Raw genomic sequence first — 24,100 nt, 5'->3', positions numbered from 1 at the left:
ATCAAATAACACGTATGCACACATTAAAATAAAAATTAGAGCAGTACTGGATCTTAAAAACTATTTTTTTCAAAATATTTTGGAATACAAAAGAAATGAATTGAAAAATATTTAAAAAAAAATTCTGGTGGCACATCGTCAAAAAAATCCATCGAAATTTTTTGTAAAAAAAATATTTTTGCATTTCCAAACATTTTTTTCCATTATTTCGCTCTTTCGCTCTAAAAATTCGCACAATTTTTTTTCTTAAATTTTGGGATCCAATACTACTTCAATGTTCATTGAAGTTTGATCGTACATTCTTGTCTGATATGGTTCAATTTATTCACAATGTTTAGATCATTGCGGGGCACTTTTAAACCAAACAAATGCTTTTGTGGTTTGATACCCAGTCACTGTTCTAGTTTTCATTGAAATGTGTTCGTAGGTATTTTTTGCATGCTTCATTCTTTTGAAGAATTTAGAACTTTGTGTGATATGAAAACCATATTTTTTTTTATTTCCGAACATTTTTAGCTAATAGAAATTTAAGAATATTGGTATTTGGAAAAATAATCTAGTATTGTCACCCAGTACTGCTTACATTTCAATTTAAATGTGTTCGTAGATGTTTTTATGTGTGATTTTGTTTAGAATCTGTAATACAATTTTGCGATAAATAAATATTTTATATTTTTAGTTATTTCGAAATTTTGATTTTATTAAAATTTCAAAACACACTTGTCCAATTTTTTTTATTCAAATGTGTTCGTACGTGTTTTTTCGATCTGTGGGATTTTCTTCTGAGTTTTGGATCACTCTGCGGTATGAGGAAACTATTTTATATTGTAGGCCTCGTTCACAAATTACGTAACGTGAAAAGGAGGGAGACAAAGAGGGGTCGTGGTTGCGTTACTTATTGTGTGTTGGAGATAGGAAATGCGTTACGTTTGGGTCCAAAATACGAGTTTTTTTTAGCGAAACGTAATTAGTGCACCACGCCTGATGGTCTTTCTATTTTTTCTTCAATTTTCACAAACAGTAATTCATTAATTTTAAATAGAATTTAATTTCAGAAATATTCATAAATATTCAACGCCATTTACTATTGTTTTTTTAAATTGTTCATACGTTATTGTTTGTGTGTGTTTTCCTAACTGACCAAAACAATATGTTATATTTTTTTTTCAAAAATTTATGGTTTTTTAAATTTTTTTTTATTGTTAGGTATACTTTTTTTTTGACGACGAGTCACGAAATTTACCGTCGAAATTTATTGTAGCTGTGGTCTCCGGGTGAGGAAAGGATCCATGCGGTTTTTTCAAGTTGTCCAAGGATATCCTCCGTCGCCGTGGGTTGAAATATGTGATAGAAAAAAGAGATTAAGGCACTCTTGTTAAATCACGAAACATATCGCTTGATTATCGCGTATTGAAATACATTTAATTCTTGTTATTTCGTTTCGTTGAATGGTTCAACGTTCACAGAATCAAGAAGGATGATTTTGTATAAAGGGTGTGTCACATCAAATTGCATCACGGAAAAAACGCTGTAGAAATTCGCCCAGTAGACCGATCCTTTTGAAAATTTTAGACAGTAAAATAAAAACTATTAAACAACTTTTGGCATTTTCTTTTTATTCATACTTCGAGCCCAAGCCCGTATGCTCGCACCTTCCTCTTTACCCCGTCCATAAGGTTCTGTACAACGTCAGGTTGTAGTTTTTTTTGAACAGAAATCCATTTTCTCTTGAAGTCCGCCTCCGATTTGACAACTTTTGGGTTCTTCCGGAGGGCCTGCTTCATAATCGCCCAATATTTCTCTATTGGGCGAAGCTCCGGCGCGTTGGGCGGGTTCATTTCCTTTGGCACGAAGGTGACCCCGTTGGCTTCGTACCACTCCAACACGTCCTTTGAATAGTGGCACAAAGCGAGATCCGGCCAGAAGATGGTCGGGCCCTCGTGCTGCTTCAATAGTGGTAGTAAGCGCTTCTGTAGGCACTCCTTAAGGTAAACCTGCCCGTTTACCGTGCCGGTCATCACGAAGGGGGCGCTCCGCTTTCCGCAAGAGCAGATCGCTTGCCACACCATGTACTTTTTGGCAAACTTGGATAGTTTCTGCTTGCGAATCTCCTCCGGAACGCTGAATTTGTCCTCTGCGGAGAAGAACAACAGGCCCGGCAGCTGACGAAAGTCCGCTTTGACGTAGGTTTCGTCGTCCATTACCAGGCAATGCGGCTTCGTCAGCATTTCGGTTTACAGCTTCCGGGCTCGCGTCTTCCCCACCATGTTTTGCCTTTCGTCGCGGTTAGGAGCCTTCTGAACCTTGTATGTACGCAGGCCCTCCTGCTGCTTGGTCCGCTGGACGAATGAACTTGAAAAATTCAGCTTATTGGCGACATCCCGGGCCGAACTTCTCGGATCACGTCTAAACTGCTTAACTACGCGCTTGTGATCTTTTTCACTGACGGAGCATCCATTTTTGCCGTTCTTCACCTTCCGGTGGATGGTTAGGTTCTCGAAGTATCGTTTTAGTACTCTGCTGACCGTGGATTGGACGATTCCCAGCATCTTACCGATGTCCCGATGTGACAACTCCGGATTCTCGAAATGAGTGCACAGGATTAATTCACGACGCTCTTTTTCGTTCGACGACATTTTTCCAAATTTACGAAAAATTGACAGTGAAGCATGGCCAACGTGATCTATACACTCTTATCTGATTATAAGCGAAAGCTGAAGATATAATTCCTAAAAATTAAATTTCTACAGCGTTTTTTCCGTGATGCAATTTGATGTGACACACCCTTTACTTTTTTTATTCCATGCATTTTTTTCCAGGAAGCCTCAATTCAACTCGCTACAACTCACTTTCATACAGTTTTTCTTTACTACTAGAGGTTTTTTGACACTACTGGAAATTCTGTAGCGGTTCGGGACCGTTCTCTTCTGTATATAATGCATAATAAACATAACAAACAGGTCAGGATTAATTACGAATCATTTGCGAAATTAACGAACCTCGCATATCTGATTTTTTTTCGTCATTTATTAGCTTCCTTATTCAGACGAACTCGACATTGATTATCGATCCCCCACTGAGGGAAACAGTAAAACACTGCAATTGGGTCAGCACACTACCCTCACCCGAGCATCTAAACCATTTGCTCAATCCGATGCTCTCTAACGATGGCTTCTGCTGTTGCTTCGATGTGTCGCTCAAACTGGGTTTGGCACAAAGAGAGAGAGAGAGAGAGAGAGAGAGAGAGAGAGAGAGAGAGAGAGAGAGAGAGAGAGCGCTGATTTGTCATCATAAATTAAAACAGCAACAGGATAGACTCACGGAACGTTAAATATTGATGTGACGGTGATAAATTTAGATTTTTCACTTCGTGAGCGCCACTTTGTGTGAGGATCACCGGAAGGGAGGAGGAGCGGGTGTGGTATATCGTCATGTCAGAACTCGCCGCTTTCCATCCACTTTCTGTTCATGTGAGTACGGAACGGTTGTAGCCGAGTTTCTCATTCCCCTGCGACATTTTTCACTGCTACTTCCGGGAGGACTTTGTTTGCATGCATACAAGCATCATCCAGCAATGCTCGTAGCTCCCGCTCTCTCTGCCTCTATGGAAGATCGTTTGGCAGTTTATCTTTTTCGTGTTCCTAAAAAGTGCATATGATGATTTGATGGTGAAGGTAAGGGGGTGTGCGCGGATACACACGTACACAGCTAATGGTTGTACCATTACCGAAACGTAGGCTTTGAGAACATTATCACCGAAATTCGAACGATAGGCAGAGAATAAATCTCAAAATCGCACGGATATTGATTTTGTTTTTCGTTTTCTTTTTCTTCATTCCACAGAACAACAACAACAACATCAACGTCACAGACGAGCCTCGGCGAAAGCGCGAGGTGGCAACCCGGCCCAACCATATCCTGCTGTTCACCATCATCAATCCAGTCTATCCGATTACAGTGGTAAGTGTCGAGTGTGGGCTTTTGTTTTGATCGGTGGGTTTTTGTGGGGCGGAGGGTGGAATCTTCAGAGGGCGAAAACAGTGTATTATCCTGTCGTGGATAAAATTCCCTGGCAGTGATTTGTTTCCTCGAGTGATTTCGGGTGAAAAGACAATCTCTGATACGATTAGATGCGACTCTTTTTGCTGTTTTATTTTTAACGCTGGTTAAATACGATACCGCATATTACCGTCGTTATAAAGTTGAAGCTCAAATCGGATGTATTTTCCTCCCATAGAGTGGAGTTGGGATTGGGTAATTGGTCCTCAATTGACGAATTTCATGCCAACTCGTCTTAGGAGTTGGCAGCACCATCTCAGATAGTAGTGAAACGTTGTGGGTGTACAGACATGGGTCATTTAAGCAACTTTGCATACTTGAAATATTCGCAAAAGAATTAGACTACATTTTGGAAAAAGATAATTTTTTTTTCTTAATTTTTTACAAAAAATTATAATTTAAAAACTATGATACCTACAAAATTCTTGCAAATGATCAAATGTAGGTAATTGTTTAAATTTTCATAAAAAAATACAAAAAAATTTTTTGAAAAAAATTTCGCTGACATATAGGTTATATTAAACATTAAAATTAATTTTTCTCAAAAACGTATTTTTTTAAAATTCTCAAAAATATATACATGAATAGCTCTTAAAAAAAAATCATTGAAAAAAAATATTTTGAAAATTAAAATTCATTTTTCTCGAAAACGTAAAGGGTGTGTCACATCAAATTGCATCACGGAAAAAACGCTGTAGCAATTTAATTTTTAGGAATTATATCTTCAGCTTTCGCTTTAACACCAGATAAGAGTGTATAAATCACGTTGGCCATGCTTCACTATCAATTTTTCGTAAATTTGGAAAAATGTCGTCGAACGAAAAAGAGCGTCGTGAATTAATCCTGTGCACTCATTTCGAGAATCCGGAGTTGTCACATCGGGACATCGGTAAGATGCTGGGAATCGTCCAATCCACGGTCAGCAGAGTACTAAAACGATACTTCGAGAACCTAACCATCGACCGGAAGGTGAAGAACGGAAAAAATGGATGCTCCGTCAGTGAAAAAGATCACAAGCGCGTAGTTAAGCAGTTTAGACGTGATCCGAGAAGTTCGGTCCGGGATGTCGCCAATAAGCTGAATTTGTCAAGTTCATTCGTCCAGCGGACCAAGCAGCAGGAGGGCCTGCGTACATACAAGGTTCAGAAGGCTCCTAACCGCGACGAAAGGCAAAACATGGTGGGGAAGACGCGAGCCCGGAAGCTGTACACCGAAATGCTGACGAAGCCGCATTGCCTGGTAATTGACGACGAAACCTACGTCAAAGCGGACTTTCGTCAGCTGCCGGGCCTGTTGCTCTTCTCCGCAGAGGACAAATTCAGCGTTCCGGAGGAGATTCGCATACAGAAACTATCCAAGTTTGCCAAAAAGTACATGGTGTGGCAAGCGATCTGCTCTTGCGGAAAGCGGAGCGCCCCCTTCGTGATGACCGGCACGGTAAACGGGCAGGTTTACCTTAAGGAGTGCCTACAGAAGCGCTTACTACCACTATTGAAGCAGCACGAGGGCCCGACCATCTTCTGGCCGGATCTCGCTTCGTGCCACTATTCAAAGGACGTGTTGGAGTGGTATGAAGCCAACGGGGTCACCTTCGTGCCAAAGGAAATGAACCCGCCCAACGCGCCGGAGCTTTGCCCAATAGAGAAATATTGGGCGATTATGAAGCAGGCCCTCTGGTAGAACCCAAAAGTTGTCAAATCGGAGGCGGACTTCAAGAGAAAATGGATTTCTGTTCAAAAAAAAACTACAACCTGACGTTGTACAGAACCTTATGGACGAGGTAAAGAGGAAGGTACGAGCATACGGGCTTGGGCTCGAAGTATGAAAAATGGAAAATGCCAAAAGTTGTTAAATAGTTTTTATTTTACTGTCTAAAATTTTCAAAAGGATCGGTCTACTGGGCGAATTTCTACAGCGTTTTTTCCGTGATGCAATTTGATGTGACACACCCTTTATGCTTTTAAAATTCTAAAAAAATAAATATAAATAGCCCTTAAAATTTCCAACAAGTCGTCCATGCATCGGAAAATGGGCACTTTTACAGGGAAAAGTTTTTGGAACAAACACTTTTCATGTTTTCATTGGAAAAAATGCAACTAACCATAATTTTGTTTAAAGTCAAGATAGCGATATACTGTATTCGACAAAGTTTTAGATCTTGTTAAAATATAAACTTTTGTCGAAGACATCAACTTTCTATCTTTTATAGTTTTGAGAATATAAGTCATTTTTGTATGAAGACTCCTGCAAAAAATAATGTTTTGCTCGTAACATTTTTGTGTGTAAATTCTCACGTTTGACATGTTCTTGACATGTTTCTAAATAGAGAAAAGTTAGCATAGCATGTAAATTGCGATAATTACATGAAATCGCAATATACATGCTCATGAAAATGTTACGAATTGAACATTAATAGTCTTTTTTAAAGAAAAAATATGAAAAAGTTGTTCGAAAAACTTTTTTCCAGTAAATGTCCCCAACGTCCGATGCATGGAAAACTTGTTGGAAAATTTAAGGGCTATTTATATCTATTTTTTTAGAATTTTAAAAGCATATGTTTTCGAGAAAAATGAATTTTAATTTTCAAAATATTTTTTTTTTTTCAATGAATTTTTTTTTTCCAAAAAATTCTTCGATAATTTTTAAGTTTTCCCATACCAAAGTCCCGACATACACCATTCAAGCGCTTCTGATTATCCGAAACGAAAAAGCCTTTCAAGGACATATTCTAGAATGTATAAAACCTCAAAAATATGAAAAAAACCCTTTTTTTTCGATTTTTTTAACTTTTTAGAGAAAGCCATAGAGAGGGGGAGGAAAGGCACAGCTAGAAAATAATAAGATTTCATCAAATTTCATATTTTCATACTTTTATTCATGTCTCTATTTTGGCAAGTCCGACATCACTATACGTCAAACTTTGTTAAGTTAAAGAAATATTCTGAAGAAAAATATAAAAAAACATACTTAAGAGGTGCGTTTTGAGGCATGAATGTTTTCAATGTGTTTTTGAAATGGTAATTCTCCTAGAAAGATCGTAGACTCGTAGATCGTAGATTAAAACTTTGACGAAAGCCATACTTTAATCGGACACCTAGATTTCGAGTAACACATTATTGAAAAAAGGCAATGATTAGGGATGCGCCCTTAGGAAAAATTAGTCTTAATTCTAATTGGTCCTATGGTAATAAAAATCGTAATTTATGCTAACTACTACATACGAACAAAGTTTTTGAAAATTAGGAGAGAGTGTCGGTTCAAATCGACTACCTTAGGCGCTGAATTGATTTGCTTCAAACAAATGTTATACATGAGCTGCAACTTACGATAAACAGTGGCCGTTGATTCAATGGCGTGACATAAAATCAATTTCCAGCACTCTCTGATCCTAAACATTCCCGCTGCACTTCATTTTACATCCCATCATCATTAAAGGTTGTTGATGGTGCCCCGAAGTTTTCCCAAAGTTCATTGTTTACCGTTCCCATCTAAGATGTTCGCGAAGCCCGCCATCAATCCCTCATGTCGTAAAGTGTATTACTGGTTCCTCACATGTTCAAAAGCTCTCGCTCTCGATCCCAAAAGTAACAGATTAGAGCGTTCCCCTTGACAACTAATGTTTCCACCAGGTTGCACACGAATAGCATCACTGGACTCCTTTATTACGTGCCCGGCAACCACCATTTGGTTGTGCTTTTCACGTGCCGCCGCCGTCACACGACGTCATCCATTACCCAACGACCCAACAACCCACCCCAAACAAATTTTCTGGAATGTTTAGAATGATATTTAAGCCCGTTTTTGGTGATGGTGGTGCAACGGGAACAACCATGCCACACAATTTTACCGCAACCGAGAAAAGGGTGAACTGATGCCACCAGACCTCGTAGACGACGCCTCGGCAAGGTAAAACTGTCGGTGTCGGTGCACAAACATCTTCCACAGCCCAAACACACGGATGGGTGCACATTCGCTTGATAGGGGTGCACCCCCAGGAACAGGTGATAAACAATTTCCCTGTAGCGCACACATGAGTTATTTCGGGAAAAGGGTTTCAGAGGCTGATAAAAAAGCAGACGGTTCTCTGCGTATATTTTCCCCAGTCGGTGAAGTGTTTTATTTTTGGCACAAGTGCTTGTAATTCTTGCAGTGGGGCGGCAACATGCTGAAGAGAGAAAATAAAGACGTGATTTGCACGTCATATCACATTTCAGGAGATTCTTACCCCTTTCCAGCCGGGTCTTCCATGGTGGGGCTGCATCAAAATGCTTCGCGAAGCGCAGCAGTGAGCGAAAATCCCTTTTGATGATGACGTATGACCATCTGGTTGCTCCTAACCAGATAAATCTTGTTTGCGTGCACAACTCGTAAAACATTCAGCGCCCAGGAAGAGTGCTGATGGGCGGTGTGCTTGCTTCTCTGGATTGTCAAGTAGTACCGTTTTCGTCCAGCCAGCCGCGAGTAACCTTCAACCGGAATAACTAGAGAAATGTGTGTACGACGGACGGCGGCGCGCTGCACTTGACTTCAGAAGAAAATCGCGTTTGCGGGGAGGGCGCGGGAAGGAATGTCTTGCACAAAGTGCGCTTTCCTCGCTCAAGCGTGACACACGGAATTGGAAGTAGGAGAATATTTGTTTTGGGATTGAAAACTTCATAGCTGTATCCAAAATACGTGCTTAGTTCTGAGACTTACTTTGTTAGCTAACAGATAACTCTACATGCATTAACTAGGATCCCTAAAACTAATGAAACTCCACATGCCAAATTTTGTTCCATCGGCTTGATTAGTTCTCGAGTTATGAAGCAATTTTTGTTTCTATTGTATGGCAACCCCGCCGTAGAGAGGGGGAGGAGTGTTTTAACATTTCTTGCCCCCTGACCCCTTCACATGCCAAATTCGATTCCATTTGCTTGATTAGTTCTCGAGTAATGCAGAAATTTGTGTTTAATTTGTATGACAACCCCGCCCCCTCTCTTAGGAAGAAGGGAGGAGTATCGAATTACCATGGAAGCATTTCTTGTTCCCAAAAACCTTCACTTGCCAAATTTGGCTCCATTTGCTTGATTAGATCTCGAGTTATGCAGAAATTTGTGTTTCATTTGTATGGCAGCTCCCCCTAGGGAGTGGGGAGGAGTGTCCAACCATCATAGAAACTTGTCTTGCTCTCTGAACCCTTCACATGCCAAATTCGATTCCATTTGCTTTATTAGTTCTCGAGTAATGCAGAAATTTGTGTTTCATTTAATGGCAGCAACATTGAAAATTGAAAAAAATCAAAATAAAAAAAATTAAAACTGAAAAAACTAAAAATTGAAACAAATTAATATGACAAAAAATGAAATTGAAAAAAAACTAAAAACTGAAAAAAAATGAAAATTATAGAAAAAATTGAAAATTGAAAAAATTGAAACTTGAAAAAAATTAAATTGGACAAATTTGAAATTTGGGAAAAAAGAAAATTGAAATAAAAATAAATTCGAACAAAAAATAAAAAAATTAAAAATTAAAAAAGAAAATTTAAAAAATTAAATATTGAAAAACAAAGATTTTAAAGAATTGAAAATTTAAAAAATTAGGAATTGATAAAAAAGGAAATTGAAAGATTGAAAAGTGACAATAAATGAAAATAAAAAAAAAAATTAAAAATTAAAAAAATGGAATAAAAAAAAATTGGAAAAAAATGAAAAAATTTAACCCAATTTTATAATCTTCTTTTTTATCAGTTTCCTTTTTTTCAATTTTCAATTTTTTGATTTTCTTTTTTTAATTTTAACAGTTTTTTAATTGAAAACTGAAAACAATATAGAAAAAATTGAATAAATTCAAAATAAAAAAAAGAAAATCAAAATTAAGTTAAAAAAATGAAAATTTTAAATTTATAAAGTTGAATATTGATAAAAATTAAAAATTGAACGTTTCAATTCGTTTATTTAAAAATTTTTTTTTTAAATTTACCATTAAAAAAAAGAAAATTGAGAAAATTTAAAATTTTGAAATAAAATGAAAAAATATCAAAATTTAGAAAAAATTTAAATTAGAAAAAAATTAAAACTGAAAAAATAGAAAATTGGAAAAAATCAAAATTGCAATAAAAGAAAAACTTTCAAAAAATCAAAATTAAAAAAATAAGACTGAAAAAATTGAAAATTAGAAAAAAAAAATTAAAAAAAATAAATTGAAAAAATTCAATATTAAAAAAAAATTAAACAAACAAATTGAAAATTGAAAAAATTTAAAGAAAAGAAAATTTAAAAAATAGAAAAAACTGAAAATTGAAGAGAAATTAAAATTAAATAAATTGAAAATTAAAAAAAAAATTCTAAATTGAAAATTTCAAAAACTGAATATTGAATAAAACTTAAAATTAAAATCAAACAAATTTAAAAAAAGGGAAATTGAAAAAATCAAAAATGAAAAAAAGGGAATTTAAGAAATTAAAAATAGAAAAAAGAAAATTGAAAATAAAAAAAATGGAAAAATGAAAAAAATTATATTTTAAGAATGAAAACTGAATTCAAAACTAAAAATTTACAAATTTTACAAAAAAAATCTAGCAATTCTTTCAACACTCCAGCCTCCAAGGGCCTCATATTTGAACTGTGACCAGAGAAACCAGAGAAACATGTTTTCCTCTCGTATACTTCTAATCCGATATATACACCCATTTCGTTCGCCATTTGCACCAGACCTTGCTCGACGATCCGTCGATCCCACCGAAAGGGGGTCGCGCAGGGTAAGAGTGAGTTATGCTCTCTCTGCCCGAGGCAAGCAAATTTATTTTGAACCTCATCTGTCTCCGTCCGCGCTATTAACCACCGTTGGTGCTCCTGCTAGTGCGCTCCATCGGATTTTGCGTCTCCTTTCGGTTGCAACTCGACTTACGATTTACATGTAACGGGTGTATACGAATGGAAGATTATTACCCCTCATATACCCTTCACTGTTGAGACTGTTTTGATCTGCGGGGCTTAGTCGAACGAATAAAACACAAGTGCTGCTGCAGTCGACATTGGTAATTGGGTGGGAGTGAAATGGGGGGTGGCACAGAGAAAGAGAAGGAAAGAATCCGACAAATGGTCATACTTTTGATTTCGGGGGGGTGTTCTAAAACTATCGAGCTCTGTTACTGCCGCCTGCTGCTGCTGCTGTCACGTATATGCATATTCCGAGTCTTTCTTGTCGCCCGGGGCTGCTGCTAATGGAAATTGGATTCCGACAGCACTTTCCGGCTCTGTATCGGTGGATACGTGTCCGATTACATGTTCGAGTTTTTCGATTCCGAACTCTGGTGTCGGTTTCCTAACAAAAAAAAACTCGTTGCGAACTATTACCACTGTGGTTTCGGTAGTTGGCAGTTCCATTTTTTGGTAAGGGTGGAATAATCAAGAAATGGATGGATTTTGGAGGAGATATTGTGTTATTGTTTGATGATATGGTCGATTATGGTGATGTGGTGATCCCATGGCTGCTGACCATTTACAGAATGCTCCGATTGATTTGACCTCGGGTGTTTTGATGATATTGTCGTAAATAATGATTGTAGATGCCCTTCTCGCTGCTGGTGTTGGTACAGAACATGAGGGATATGAGTTTCGGAAATTCTGTTTCATTCTGAGAAGTATTTCTTCTGAGTCTCTGATACATACTCGTATTATTTTCAATGATAGTATTACGTTCGCTCATTCAATGTTTACTGATTGAGCGTTTTCAAATAAATTTCTTCCGATTTGTACTGTGGTCACGCGTATTCTAGAGCTCGCCACTCAGAATTCGTTCAAGGCGTGTTATTTGGCATGGAAATCTCAACTAAGTACTAATAAATATGACGTAAGTAATACTACGTTGAGACAGCGAAGTTCCTCTAGGAACGTTAGTGCCACCAAAGAATTAGAAGATGCCTGTGACCAAATGTTTGCTCACTGCGAAAAAGACGACATATGGCAAGCTAGTGCATTGTTCTCACGAGAACGAGAATGATTAATGAATTTACCATCATCAACCGTCTCCATAAAACGGCCCTTTTCAGGGTCATCAAAACATGGAGTTGTTCCGGAAATTCCAATACACTTTGAAGTAGTATCCGAAGTCATAAAAAGCGCACCGATTTCCATAGATATTGGATTGGGGAAAACGAAATGTCGTATATTGTCAATATATGGCAACACTTAAACATATCTTGTGTTGTACTTATCGCATCGGGTCATACTATACGGTTATTTAAAGACGACAATCTGTGCTACAAGTGTCGTTTTGACAGTGTTGTGACTGTTCTTTTCAGTCTCAAGTTATAGCGCGTCAAAGATGGAGTCCACCAAGCAAGAAATTCGCCATATTTTACGTTTTTACTACCTGCGAGGTAAAACTGCAACGAAGGCGGCCGAAAAATTTCGTGTAATTTATGGACCCGATACTGTAACGATTCGCACAGTACAGCGTTGGTTTGATCGATTTCGTTCTGGTGTAGTGGCTGTCGAAGATACACCCCGTACTGGTAGGTCAATTGTCGTGAAAACCGATAAAATCGTTGAAATCATCCAAGTAGTCCGGTATGTGAGCACTCGCTTGATTGTACAGGAACTGGGTATAGACCATAAAACCGTTTGGAACCATTTGCAGAACATTGGATTCCAAAAAAAGGTGGATGTATGGGTGCCACACGAGTTGACGCAAAAAAATCTTTTAGAACGAATAATGCCTGCGATGCACTGCTGAAACGGAACGAACTCGACCCATTTTTGAAGAAGATGGTGACTGGTGACGAAAAGTGGATCACGTTCGACAACCTAAAGCGAAAGAAAGTCGTGGTCGAAGCGCGGTGAGCCGGCCCAAACCATCGCCAAGCCCGGATTGACGGCCAGGAAGGTTTTGCTGTGTGTTTGGTGGGATTGGAAGGGAATCATCCACTATGAGCTGCTCAACTATGGCCAGACCATCAACTCGGTTCTCTACTGTGAGCAGCTTGACCGTTTTAAGCAGGCGATTGACCAGAAGCGGCCACAAATGATCAATACGAATGGTGTTGTTTTCCACCAGGACAACGCTCGGCCTCCCACATCTTTGATGACCCACCAGAAGCTACGGGAGCTCGGATGGGATGTCCTATTGCACCCACCGTATAGTCCGGACCTGACTCCAAGTGATTATCATCTCTTCCGGTCCATGCAAAACGCTCTTGGTGATACTAACTTGCCCTCAAAAGAGGCTTGCGAAAATTGGCTGTCTGAGTTTTTTGCAAATAAGGAGGGGGGGTTTTATAAGGGGGGATAATGGATGTCAAATAAGCTCAATGTTTCAGTATCACTCTAGACAGCGAACAATCAACAGTACATGTTGCTGCTGAGAGTAAATTTGAAAATTTGCTCATTCAAGTGCAAGCATTCGGCCCTTGTCACTGCCAACAAATATTTGTTCTAAAGAGATCATTGTGGAATATCTGTTAGTTTTATTCTCGCCGGCAATCATTTCATAACCCCGCTGTAATAACGCGGTCGTGTCTTGGAGCGGAGTAAATAAAGGGTGTGTCACATCAAATTGCATCACGGAAAAAACGCTGTAGAAATTTAATTTTTAGGAATTATATCTTCAGCTTTCGCTTATAATCAGATAAGAGTGTATAGATCACGTTGGACATGCTTCACTGTCAATTTTTCGTAAATTTGGAAAAATGTCGTCGAACGAAAAAGAGCGTCGTGAATTAATCCTGTGCACTCATTTCGAGAATCCGGAGTTGTCACATCGGGACATCGGTAAGATGCTGGGAATCGTCCAATCCACGGTCAGCAGAGTACTAAAACGATACTTCGAGAACCTAACCATCGACCGGAAGGTGAAGAACGGCAAAAATGGATGCTCCGTCAGTGAAAAAGATCACAAGCGCGTAGTTAAGCAGTTTAGACGTGATCCGAGAAGTTCGACCCGGGATGTCGCCAATAAGCTGAATTTGTCAAGTTCATTCGTCCAGCGGACCAAGCAGCGAGAGGGCCTGCGTACATACAAGGTTCAGAAGGCTCCTAACCGCGACGAAAGGCAAAACATGGTGGGGAAGACGCGAGCCCGGAAGCTGTACACCGAAATGCTGACGAAGCCGCATTGCCTGGTAATGGACGACGAAACCTACGTCAAAGCGGACTTTCGTCAGCTGCCGGGCCTGTTGTTCTTCTCCGCAGAGGACAAATTCAGCGTTCCGGAGGAGATTCGCAAGCAGAAACTATCCAAGTTTGCCAAAAAGTACATGGTGTGGCAAGCGATCTGCTCTTGCGGAAAGCGGAGCGCCCCCTTCGTGATGACCGGCACGGTAAACGGGCAGGTTTACCTTAAGGAGTGCCAACAGAAGCGCTTACTACCACTATTTTTTTTTTTTTTTTTTTTTTTTTTGTCTTTTTTGTTTGGTAAAAATTTATTTACATGGTTGATTCATTCTCGACTTCAAAACTAAATTTCAACTCATCTATATCAATCCTACCATTACTACTATCAATGAAGGCTTACTACCACTATTGAAGCAGCACGAGGGCCCGACCATCTTCGGGCCGGATCTCGCTTCGTGCCACTATTCAAAGGACGTGTTGGAGTGGTACGAAGCCAACGGGGTCACCTTCGTGCCAAAGGAAATGAACCCGCCCAACGCGCCGGAGCTTCGCCCAATAGAGAAATATTGGGCGATTATGAAGCAGGCCCTCCGGAAGAACCCAAAAGTTGTCAAATCGGAGGCGGACTTCAAGAGAAAATGGATTTCTGTTAAAAAAAACTACAATCTGACGTTGTACAGAACCTTACGGACGGGGTAAAGAGGAAGGTGCGAGCATACGGGCTTGGGCTCGAAGTATGAATGAAAAGAAAATGCTAAAAGTTGTTTAATAGTTTTTATTTTATTGTCTAAAATTTTCAAAAGGATCGGTCTACTGGGCGAATTTCTACAGCGTTTATTCCGTGATGCAATTTGATGTGACACACCCTTTATGTGAAGTTTGAACAGAATCAGAATCTTTTCCCATGATATACCTTTTTCATTAAATTGCTTAGTTAGGGTCGCTTTCTCTTGCATGCTTTCGCACGAATTTTGATTATCAACGGCTCTGTACAGGAAAACCCAATCTAATCTACAGAAGTGTCGTAATAAATAAGAACAGTGAATAGGAAAATTTAAAAAAAATCATATTCTTCGAGAATAATTTTTTTGTTAAATTTTGCTGTTGATTTACGATTTTTCAAATGATGTAAACATTGAATTTAAAAATATTTGCATGTTTGAAAATATAACCGCAAACGAAAATAAAATAAACTAATGAAGCACTAGTTGAAATGCTTTCATATGTGAAACTTATTGGTACGCATCAGTTACACGTCGATGAAACAAGATTTCTTAACTAGCTGTATGGCAAATATTGTAAAGGATATTAAATAAGAAATTTTGGTGGTTTATTTGAACCCCTATGTGGTTTGACGTAGGATCTATAGTTAAAAACGTACTTTTTCGTTTATTTCACGCCATCCTCAATAGATCCGAGATAAAAATTTGAAAAAAAATACTGAATGTGCATCTTACCACGGTGTATCAAGAAAAATTATCAAAAAAATATTTCATCAAAAATTTTAGTACTAAAAAAATATTTAAATTTTGAATTTTTTTTTTTTTGGGATTTAGAGATTCAGTACTACTCTAATTCATATTTAAATGTGCTCTTACGGCTTTTCTAGATTGATAAATATCTTCAAGCTGTTTTTTTTAATATCTAATAATAAAAATAAAATAATAAATAATAATAAAAAATAATACACAGTACAAATGTTAGATTTTCTGGAATTTCGAAATTTTGAAAAAAAAATATAACTTTGAGACCACAAATCCACCACAAAAAAAACCAAATTTGTTTTTTTTAATCTTTCAATTGAAAACCACGAATACAGAGAGGACGTCTTTAGCAGTGGTGCGGGTTGGACGTGCTCGTTCGCGCTCCGTGTTTTTTCTTCGAGTATCAGTGGTGTTTCGATGAAAAGATGCACTCGTTTAATAAAAAAGTGTGCTTTCTACATCGATATCCGATGGAATTTGTACAAATTCCTAGGATAGATGCGGAATGTTGTGATACAAAAATGAATTTTTCGGCGAAAAGGATATGTTATTGTCGGTTTCATGTTACGACATGTTCCCTGTTTCGTCGCGCAATTGTCGTGTATTAGTGTTATTGTTATGTTCCGCTTTGAATATCGAAGTGCGTTATGAGTGAAGTGCAATTTTCTGAATCAAAACCGATTTGTGAAGCCGTAGTGAAAACTGATGAATGTGCTCGCTAAAAATATTTCAACTATGTATTTTCATTCCTGGAGAAAAATTTTGCGTTGATTTGTTTTCGTATTAGAAGAGTACATATGGCTTAGTCAACTACTGTGTTACATCGACGCGATGTGAAGGCAAAAATTATATTCATCCCTTCTTTGGGATACACACAGCCGTATCAGCGCCTTAATCAAGCAGTGGTATTATCACTTTGGTTGGGGACATCACAGCTCGGATAACAATGGAAGGACTAAGCTAAGTTTTTAAATGCAAAGTTTTTTTTTTCTCTCTTATTGCCTCCTCCTGTCCTCCTGTGTGTAGTCTCATGACTTCCCATATTGCTCCACCACAACGGTAGGGTTCATGGCATGGTTATAGTTGCATGACTAGGTAGATATGTTTGTATCGTGTGTGACTGTGTGTGTGTGTAGTTTATGGGGTAAGGGGCAGTTTTTCGCTCAGAGAGGCTTCGGATAGAAAACACGAACTGTAGACATCAAGGTGAAGGTGGAAGCTAGCCATTGTAGTAGTATAGGTAAACCCAAGTGTAAAAATGGGGTAATAGTGTTTGTGAAAGAAGAGCAAAGCACACGTAAATATATCAATTCACTTATCAGACTGTGTGGCGCTTCATCGACACGAGTCATTGAATACATTTGAAAAAATAACAATTCAATACAAAAGAAAAATGTATGAACGATATGCTCCGATGATCAATTGCAAATATAAATATATAAAAAAAAGGTGCATTTGCATGTGAAGTAAAATTCTGATTATACGCGAGCGTAACATGAGCAAATTTATAACACATGCGAATTGGGTCTAGTTTGGTATTAACAAGTTCTTCCGCATAGTAACTCGATGTTGATAAATCCTTAATATTTTCCTTCGTTGATCGTTCGGTTGATATTTCTTGATGGGAAGTGTGCGAAAACGATCATTTTCTTGACACTGTTTCGCAAAATAATTGATTTTCGGGCGAGGGGTGAGGGAGGGAGATGAAAGAAATGAGCGCCATTGTGGCAGCCATTTGTGGCTAGCTTCCACCTTCACCTTAAGGAACAATATTCATCCAAGGATTTTCCATTTTCAATGCGGTTCTAAATTTTCCTTTTCATGTGCTTTGTGTAGACTTATGGGGTTCATATTCTGTGTTAAATGTACTAATCACAGCTACAGGTTGCTGTTGTCGCTATTCGTTATGCGCTTCGTATGCTCAGAAACTAAAACGAGTATTTATATGTGTGGTAACAATTTATTCATTTATTCATTCATTATTATAATTATAATTAATTATAAGAGAAGCAATATTTTTTGGGTCATTGATTACTGGTGTGAAAATGTTTGAATATATATGGCCATACTAACTGATTGGTTGTTGTAGTGTTGTGTTCTGTTGGAATGGTTTGTTTTATGTGAAGTGTGGGTGGTGGTGGAACAAATGTATACTCGTAGTGTGCTTCAGTTGCATAGGAATCAGCCGCGATACATTTTCAGAACGAACTGACGTTTGTGACATCAGCCAAAATTCGCGTCTGTAGCGTACAAACTTATTGTAGGTCCATTTTATTGTAGAGTTATTTCTCGGTAACCTGCTCAGGTTCTCCATGAATAAGATCTGTCATCGTATGACAGAATATTCTGAAAATAGGAATGTATGCGACGCGATAGGCCACTGAATTCAATGTAGGTTTATCCTACTACAGAGATGATTCCCGGTGACCTTCTTAGGTTTATCATAAATAACCTCCGTCGTTAGGTGATATTTAGAGTATTTACCGTGGAAAACATAGATTATATAACCGATTCGATTCATCATAGAGAAGTTCTTTCGGTTACATTCTTAGGTAGCCTAATAATGACCTCTGAGAATACAAGAGAGTATTATGCGCGAGAAGTAAGTATAATAAGTCGCCGATTCAAGTCATTGTAGAGGAATTCTACCTTCTCAGGTAGCCCATTCATAACCCTTAAAGAATGCAATAGAGGAATACTACGCGATCTCATAATACTTTGTCGATTGAACCAAGGAATTGAGATTTTTTTTCGGTTACGTTCTCAGGAAGCCTAATTTGAATAATCTTCGACATCGCGATTTAAGAATACAAGAGAATACTAGGCGCGAAAATCATATACAGTCAACTCTCCCTAACTCGATATCCAAGGGACCATCGAGTTAGGGAGGTATCGAGATACAGAACATTTTTTCATATTTTTTTTTATGCCACAAATTGCAAATATATGATGTTATGGTAAGTGTCCCAATATTAGGGCTTAAAAATATGACCCAATTAGGAATAAACCAATTATGGTACATGGGGTTTACTATAATTGGTACCATTGCGTATACAGGATATTACTATAATTGATTTGTACATACATTCTTTTCTCAAATTTTAATATAAATTTAAAATACATAGAATGTTTGTTTAGTAGGCCAATTTTATTGTAAAATGGAATTGGAAATGGAAAAGAAACTAGGTTAACAAAGAAAATATTAATTATGTATGTAATTCAAACTAAATTGTAACGATCACGCAGGAACTGTTCAATCGCAAAGAAATGTTCAAATAGTTTCACGGGAACATTTTCAGTTGATTTTCATATTCTTTAGGTTCGATTTAACGTTCGAAGGTGTAATTTCAAAATAATCAGCTGAAACTTCCTGAACCTCTTCTAACTCCATAGGACTACTATTTTCAACGTTTTTTTCAGTATATCGGTAGCAGTCATTAGATCACAGCAAATCACGTTTTGATCCATTTCGCAATATTCATCAAATGACGATGAACAATCGAATGGTACTGCACTGTCGACAGCAGCAAGCTCACGACGCATTAATTCTGCCAGCGGAATATCATCATCATCATTTATGGAAAATCCGGCTTCCCTGAAGCAATTTTGAACAGTCTCAGATTTAACCTTGTTTATCCAAGAGCGTGAAAGTAATTCAATTGCATCCAATACCGATATATCTGAAGGGTCCTAGAGTATATTTGAATACAGTATGAGTGCTGAATAACATGAATGTAAAAAGGAAAAAAATACCGTTGTATCCTCCATTTCTAGCAGTCTTCGTTTTACTAATTCATGGCGATAGTACTGTTTCAGGTTCTTGATTATGCCCAAGTCCAGCGGCTGAACTACTGAAGTAGAGTTTGGTGGAAAAAACTGCAAATTTATCGATTTAAGCTTTGGTTGGAGAGATTTTGGGTGCGCTGTACAATTATCAAGGAACATGACCACCTTTGAGGAGAAAGAGATATAAGTATGATACATTCCCATTACACATAATTCCCGAATCAATACCTTTCTATTTTCTTTGGAAAATCTTTCGTCAAGTTGCATAATCCATTTCTCAAAAAGAATAGAGGTCATCCAGGCCTTGGTGTTACTCTCGTATATCACTGGTAATGATTTCTTCTTTTTGAAACACCGTGGGTTTTTACTCTTTCCAATGACCAGCAATGGTAGTGTATCGCTTCCGTCCATGTTGGTTGCACACATGACTGTCAGACGTTGTTTCGAATATTTTCCTCCGTGGCAAGCAAGTTTCTGATCGAAATGCAAATGTTTTGTCTGGCAAACATTTGTAGAAAAGTCCTGTTTCGTCTGCATTGTAGATATCACGTGCATCATACTCGGCGATTATACTGGGTAAGGTTTGCGAAATCCAGTTGTCCGTTACACTGAGATCTACATTGGCACTCTCGCCACATAGCTTCCGAAATGTCATCTTTTGCCGTTTTAAAAATTTACTTAGCCATCCAGAACTTCCTTTAAAATTGGGAATTCCCAGTTTCTGGGCAAATTCGCAAGCCTTCTCCCGAAGAATAGAACCTGAGAGAGGTAAATTATTCTCTTTGGCTTGATTGACAAAAATTTCCAGTTCCAGCTTCTCGTTCCCAACCAACCTTATACGCTTTTTGTCCACATTCAATTTTCCCATCCGATGCCATTTTTCCTTTTGCTTGAATAGTGTTGACACCGTACTTTGTGCAATACTGAAATCTTTTGCAACTTCAGACACCTTTCGCCCATACTTTTCGACCTGCTCGATGATGCTCAAACGTTGCGCTATGGTTAGCGTTTTAATCGTTCGCTTGAAAGGTTTTCCCTGGTTTTCCATACTTGAAAAAAAAAATCCTTGATAATACGAACACTTCGTCTTCACTTTCAAGAGCAATTGAAATGACAGCTAGAAACGCACAAAAACAAGTACGCGAAAATCAATCGAGTTAGCGAGGTAAAAATCCATGGAAAAATGAAACAAAGCCCATCGAGTAAGAGAGGCATCGAGTAAGGGAGGTATCGAGTTAGGGAGAGAAGAATGCATGTAAAATCAAAGGTGCCATGAAATTCATCGAGTTAGGGAAAATATCGAGTTACAGAACATCGAGTAAGGGAGAGTTGACTGTAATAAGTAGTCGAGTTCTTGTAGACTTCTTTCGTTACCTTCTAAGGTAGCTCGTTGATAACCTCAGCCGGTGTTACTCGAAACATTCGATTTGTTCCATGTTTCGTCGAATCATTTCATGTCCGCGTTAACATAATCACATCACTTACCGCAGTGAATCCTGATTCTTAACCTTTCCCACTAACAACTATCCCTCCCATGGTAATCGCTAGGAAACCACGCTATAGAGGCGACCCTTCTGACCTTTGGGCGGCGATTATCATACTAACATTCCTCCCCTTCCCCTGGTGACTGTAAGGACGTGGCCGGCGTCGTTATTGACCATTTAAAGCTCGAATCACCGAAAATTGCTCAAAGAGAATGATTTACTAGTCCCAAGCGTCATTCTGTGTGTTCTTTTGCAATTTGGTTGGTTCAGGTCAATCACGGAGAGCAACTACGAATTGTACAGTCTACCCAAGCTCAAGCTCAAGCTCAATTGAAAACCACGAATACAATAAAATAATCGATTTCAAAAAAATAAAAATAAAAATGCAGACGATGATGAAAATTATTTTTGTGTCACACAATGCTCTTAAAAATTCAGGAAAAATTACGCCACATGTAGAAAACAGACACATACGAACGCATTCAAATAAAAATTTGAGCAGGAGTTAGTCTCAAAGTTATATTTGTTTTTCAAAATTTCGAAATTTTCGAAAATCTATAAAAATTTTTTGTACTGTGTATTTTTTTTATTTTATTTTTATTATTAGATATTTCAGAATTTAAATATTTTTTTTAGTACTAAAATTTTTGATGAAATTTTTTTTGGATAATTTTTTTTGATACACCGTGGTAAGATGTACATTCAGTATTTTTTTCAAATTTTTAATCTCGGATCTATTGAGGATGGCGTGAAATAAACCAAGAGGTACGTTTTTCACTATAGATCCTACGTCAAACCACATAGGGGTTCAAATAGACCACCAAAATTTCTTATTTAATATCCTTTACAATATTTGCCATCCAGCTAGTGATTTGGTTTGGGGGCACTTTTTACTCCCTTACCCGGCCAGGCCCTTTGTCTGTGTTTGTGAGCACAACATTGCACGCTATTTGTTATATGTGTGAGTAATTTTTGTAAACGATACAAAAAATCTAACTCACCTTTAGTTTATGTCAAACCACGTTGAACTAAAACATCGATACATGCATACGTGATACATAAGAGAGAGAAACGAATTCATTTTGGGGGGAGTCACTTCAATATGCAATGAAGCCCATTTGACGGGGAAGAATGAAATGAGATAATCGAATAGTAGAGTGAGATAGCAACTAAACGCCCGATTGACTGTTGAGTCATGTTGACGGAGAAACTGCTGGAAGAAGCCAAAACTCATATCCAACTGAACACGAAGGTGAATTTCTTCATAGTCCCCTGACTATCCTCACTTGAATGTGATTTTGCCGAGCACTGGCAAGAATGCTACTAGTTGCATTGTGGAAGAATTTGATCTGCTAGAAAAAATCGAAAGATCTACCTATTCTATTCGTTATATTGTTTACTTGTTTCACTATGAGTATAAGAGTATTTGGAATCAAAATCCAGAGATATTAACGTTCAAAATCTGTACACTTTTTCCATTCGGAACATTGAACAGGGCCCCTATGTTCAAATGTTAGACGTAGTTCTACGTCATTATAGCTCATAAATGAGGAGACCCATATTCCAAAATTAATGATACATCACATAGAAAAACTTAGCTTAAAAAATATATCTACCAAGTTCTCTTTGATATGAAAACCACAAAAATCACGAATAAAAATTTTATAAAGTGTTTTTTCCCGAATTTTTTTTATGAATAAAAGAAACAATAGCAAATTGTTTATGGTATCTACCATAGAAAATTTCATGGAATTGCTATATGTATTATCAGAAAAATCAACCAAAATGTAGCCATAGGTAAAGTTAAATTTGCTGGTGATATAATTTCGACATCAGCAGACTTGCACAATTTCTCACTGTGAAGTTTAGGATCTTCCAAATTTTCCACCTCTTCCAAGGTCTTGATGGACGGCGGTGATTGCATCTGAACAACCATCCCATCTGTCGACAACCTGTCGATGGCTAATGGATATTGAGAACGTGTGCGCTCTCATCCGATCGAATCTCCGCCCAAGCGGCGGTTGGCTCCCTTGATGCCATCAACAACAACAACTACGACACCGGCATCGATCTACAATGAAGCCATCCAGCAGCACATAGACCCCCAGAACACAACATTTGCATTCACTTTACCTCAGTCACTTAATGGAGTCGAATAGCGGCGGGAAATTGCGCCGCGTGCCGATTTGCGCCACACGTGACGACAATGAATTAGTTTCAGTCTGTTGGACCGACTCAACCTTATAGGGGGTGAAGCGGATTGGAAAAATTGGAGCGGGGGGAAACCTGATTCGAATATTTCATGACCTGTTGCTGCCCCGTTGATAGTGCAGCTTCAGCGGCGCTCCGTCGACATCTTCTCACTTTCACACCGGACCCTACAACGATGGATCCAGGGAGGAAAGCAGATCAATTTTGTAATTATAGTCCACACTTCCTCATTCCCTCTTTCCTCGTATCTGACTTGAAATCAAACCGATGAAGCTGTCGACAGCAAGAAGGGGGAGAGGAACGTTAATCGATCATAATTATAAAGCTGTTACGCTTTCCATTCGTTCGCCGTCGTTTGGTCGATTTCCTTCGAATGGTTTGTTTGTTTGTTTACCTTTTTCCTCCGCGATTTCACCGATGACCTGCAAATCAGGGAGCGCGCGCCCCGTGACAGGACATTATGTATCAAAGTAAAAGTCAACATGAAGCATTCGATTACAAAACCAAGACAATCGACTCCGAAGTTTACTTTGGGTGATTTGCCTTCACTCTAAATCTATGAGTGGGAAAAGTGACAGCAATTTGACAGTCGCAATCGCAATGAGAATGACACAGATAAAGGTCCCCCCATATACAGCAAGCGCGCAGCGGTCCAAAAAATGGAATGACAATGGGATCTGTCACTTTGCCTCTGGAGTTCCATTAAAATCTGATTTCGGATTGCTGCGAAGGATGGACAATTTTGCGCCGAGATTGCGCCGAGACTGCGATTCATCACTTTTGACTTGTTCTTTTTTTGCACATTGGTGTGCAGCAGCAGCTGGTTGTTGTTGTTGTTGTCGTCGTCGTCGGTCGGAATGCAATTTAATTTCGTGGTGTCTCGGTGGTTTGGGTTGCTGCTGTGCCTTGGGATGATGAGGCCATCAGACAGACGATACTACTGGCTTATGGTGCTGCTTCAATCCTAATGTAATACATTGCGTCC

At 38.3% G+C, this 24,100-nt stretch overlaps 1 protein-coding gene across 3 annotated transcripts in view; it reads left to right on the top strand.

Annotated features, from left to right (window-relative positions):
• The window catches only part of LOC129769915 (heterogeneous nuclear ribonucleoprotein L), a 638,502-nt gene that overhangs the window by 226,448 nt on the left and 387,954 nt on the right, over positions 1-24,100 (top strand). For all 3 annotated transcript variants that reach the window (XM_055772452.1, XM_055772453.1, XM_055772451.1), the window contains one exon: positions 3,844-3,960. In XM_055772452.1, coding sequence (XP_055628427.1) covers positions 3,844-3,960 — 117 coding nt within the window. The remainder of the gene's footprint in view (positions 1-3,843; positions 3,961-24,100) is intronic.

The sequence above is a fragment of the Toxorhynchites rutilus genome, chromosome 2 (assembly GCF_029784135.1).
Source record: "Toxorhynchites rutilus septentrionalis strain SRP chromosome 2, ASM2978413v1, whole genome shotgun sequence".
Taxonomy (NCBI): Eukaryota; Metazoa; Arthropoda; class Insecta; order Diptera; family Culicidae; genus Toxorhynchites; species Toxorhynchites rutilus.
The sequence above is the reverse complement of the archived record's forward strand: the minus strand, read 5'-3'. Positions and strand labels throughout refer to the sequence as shown.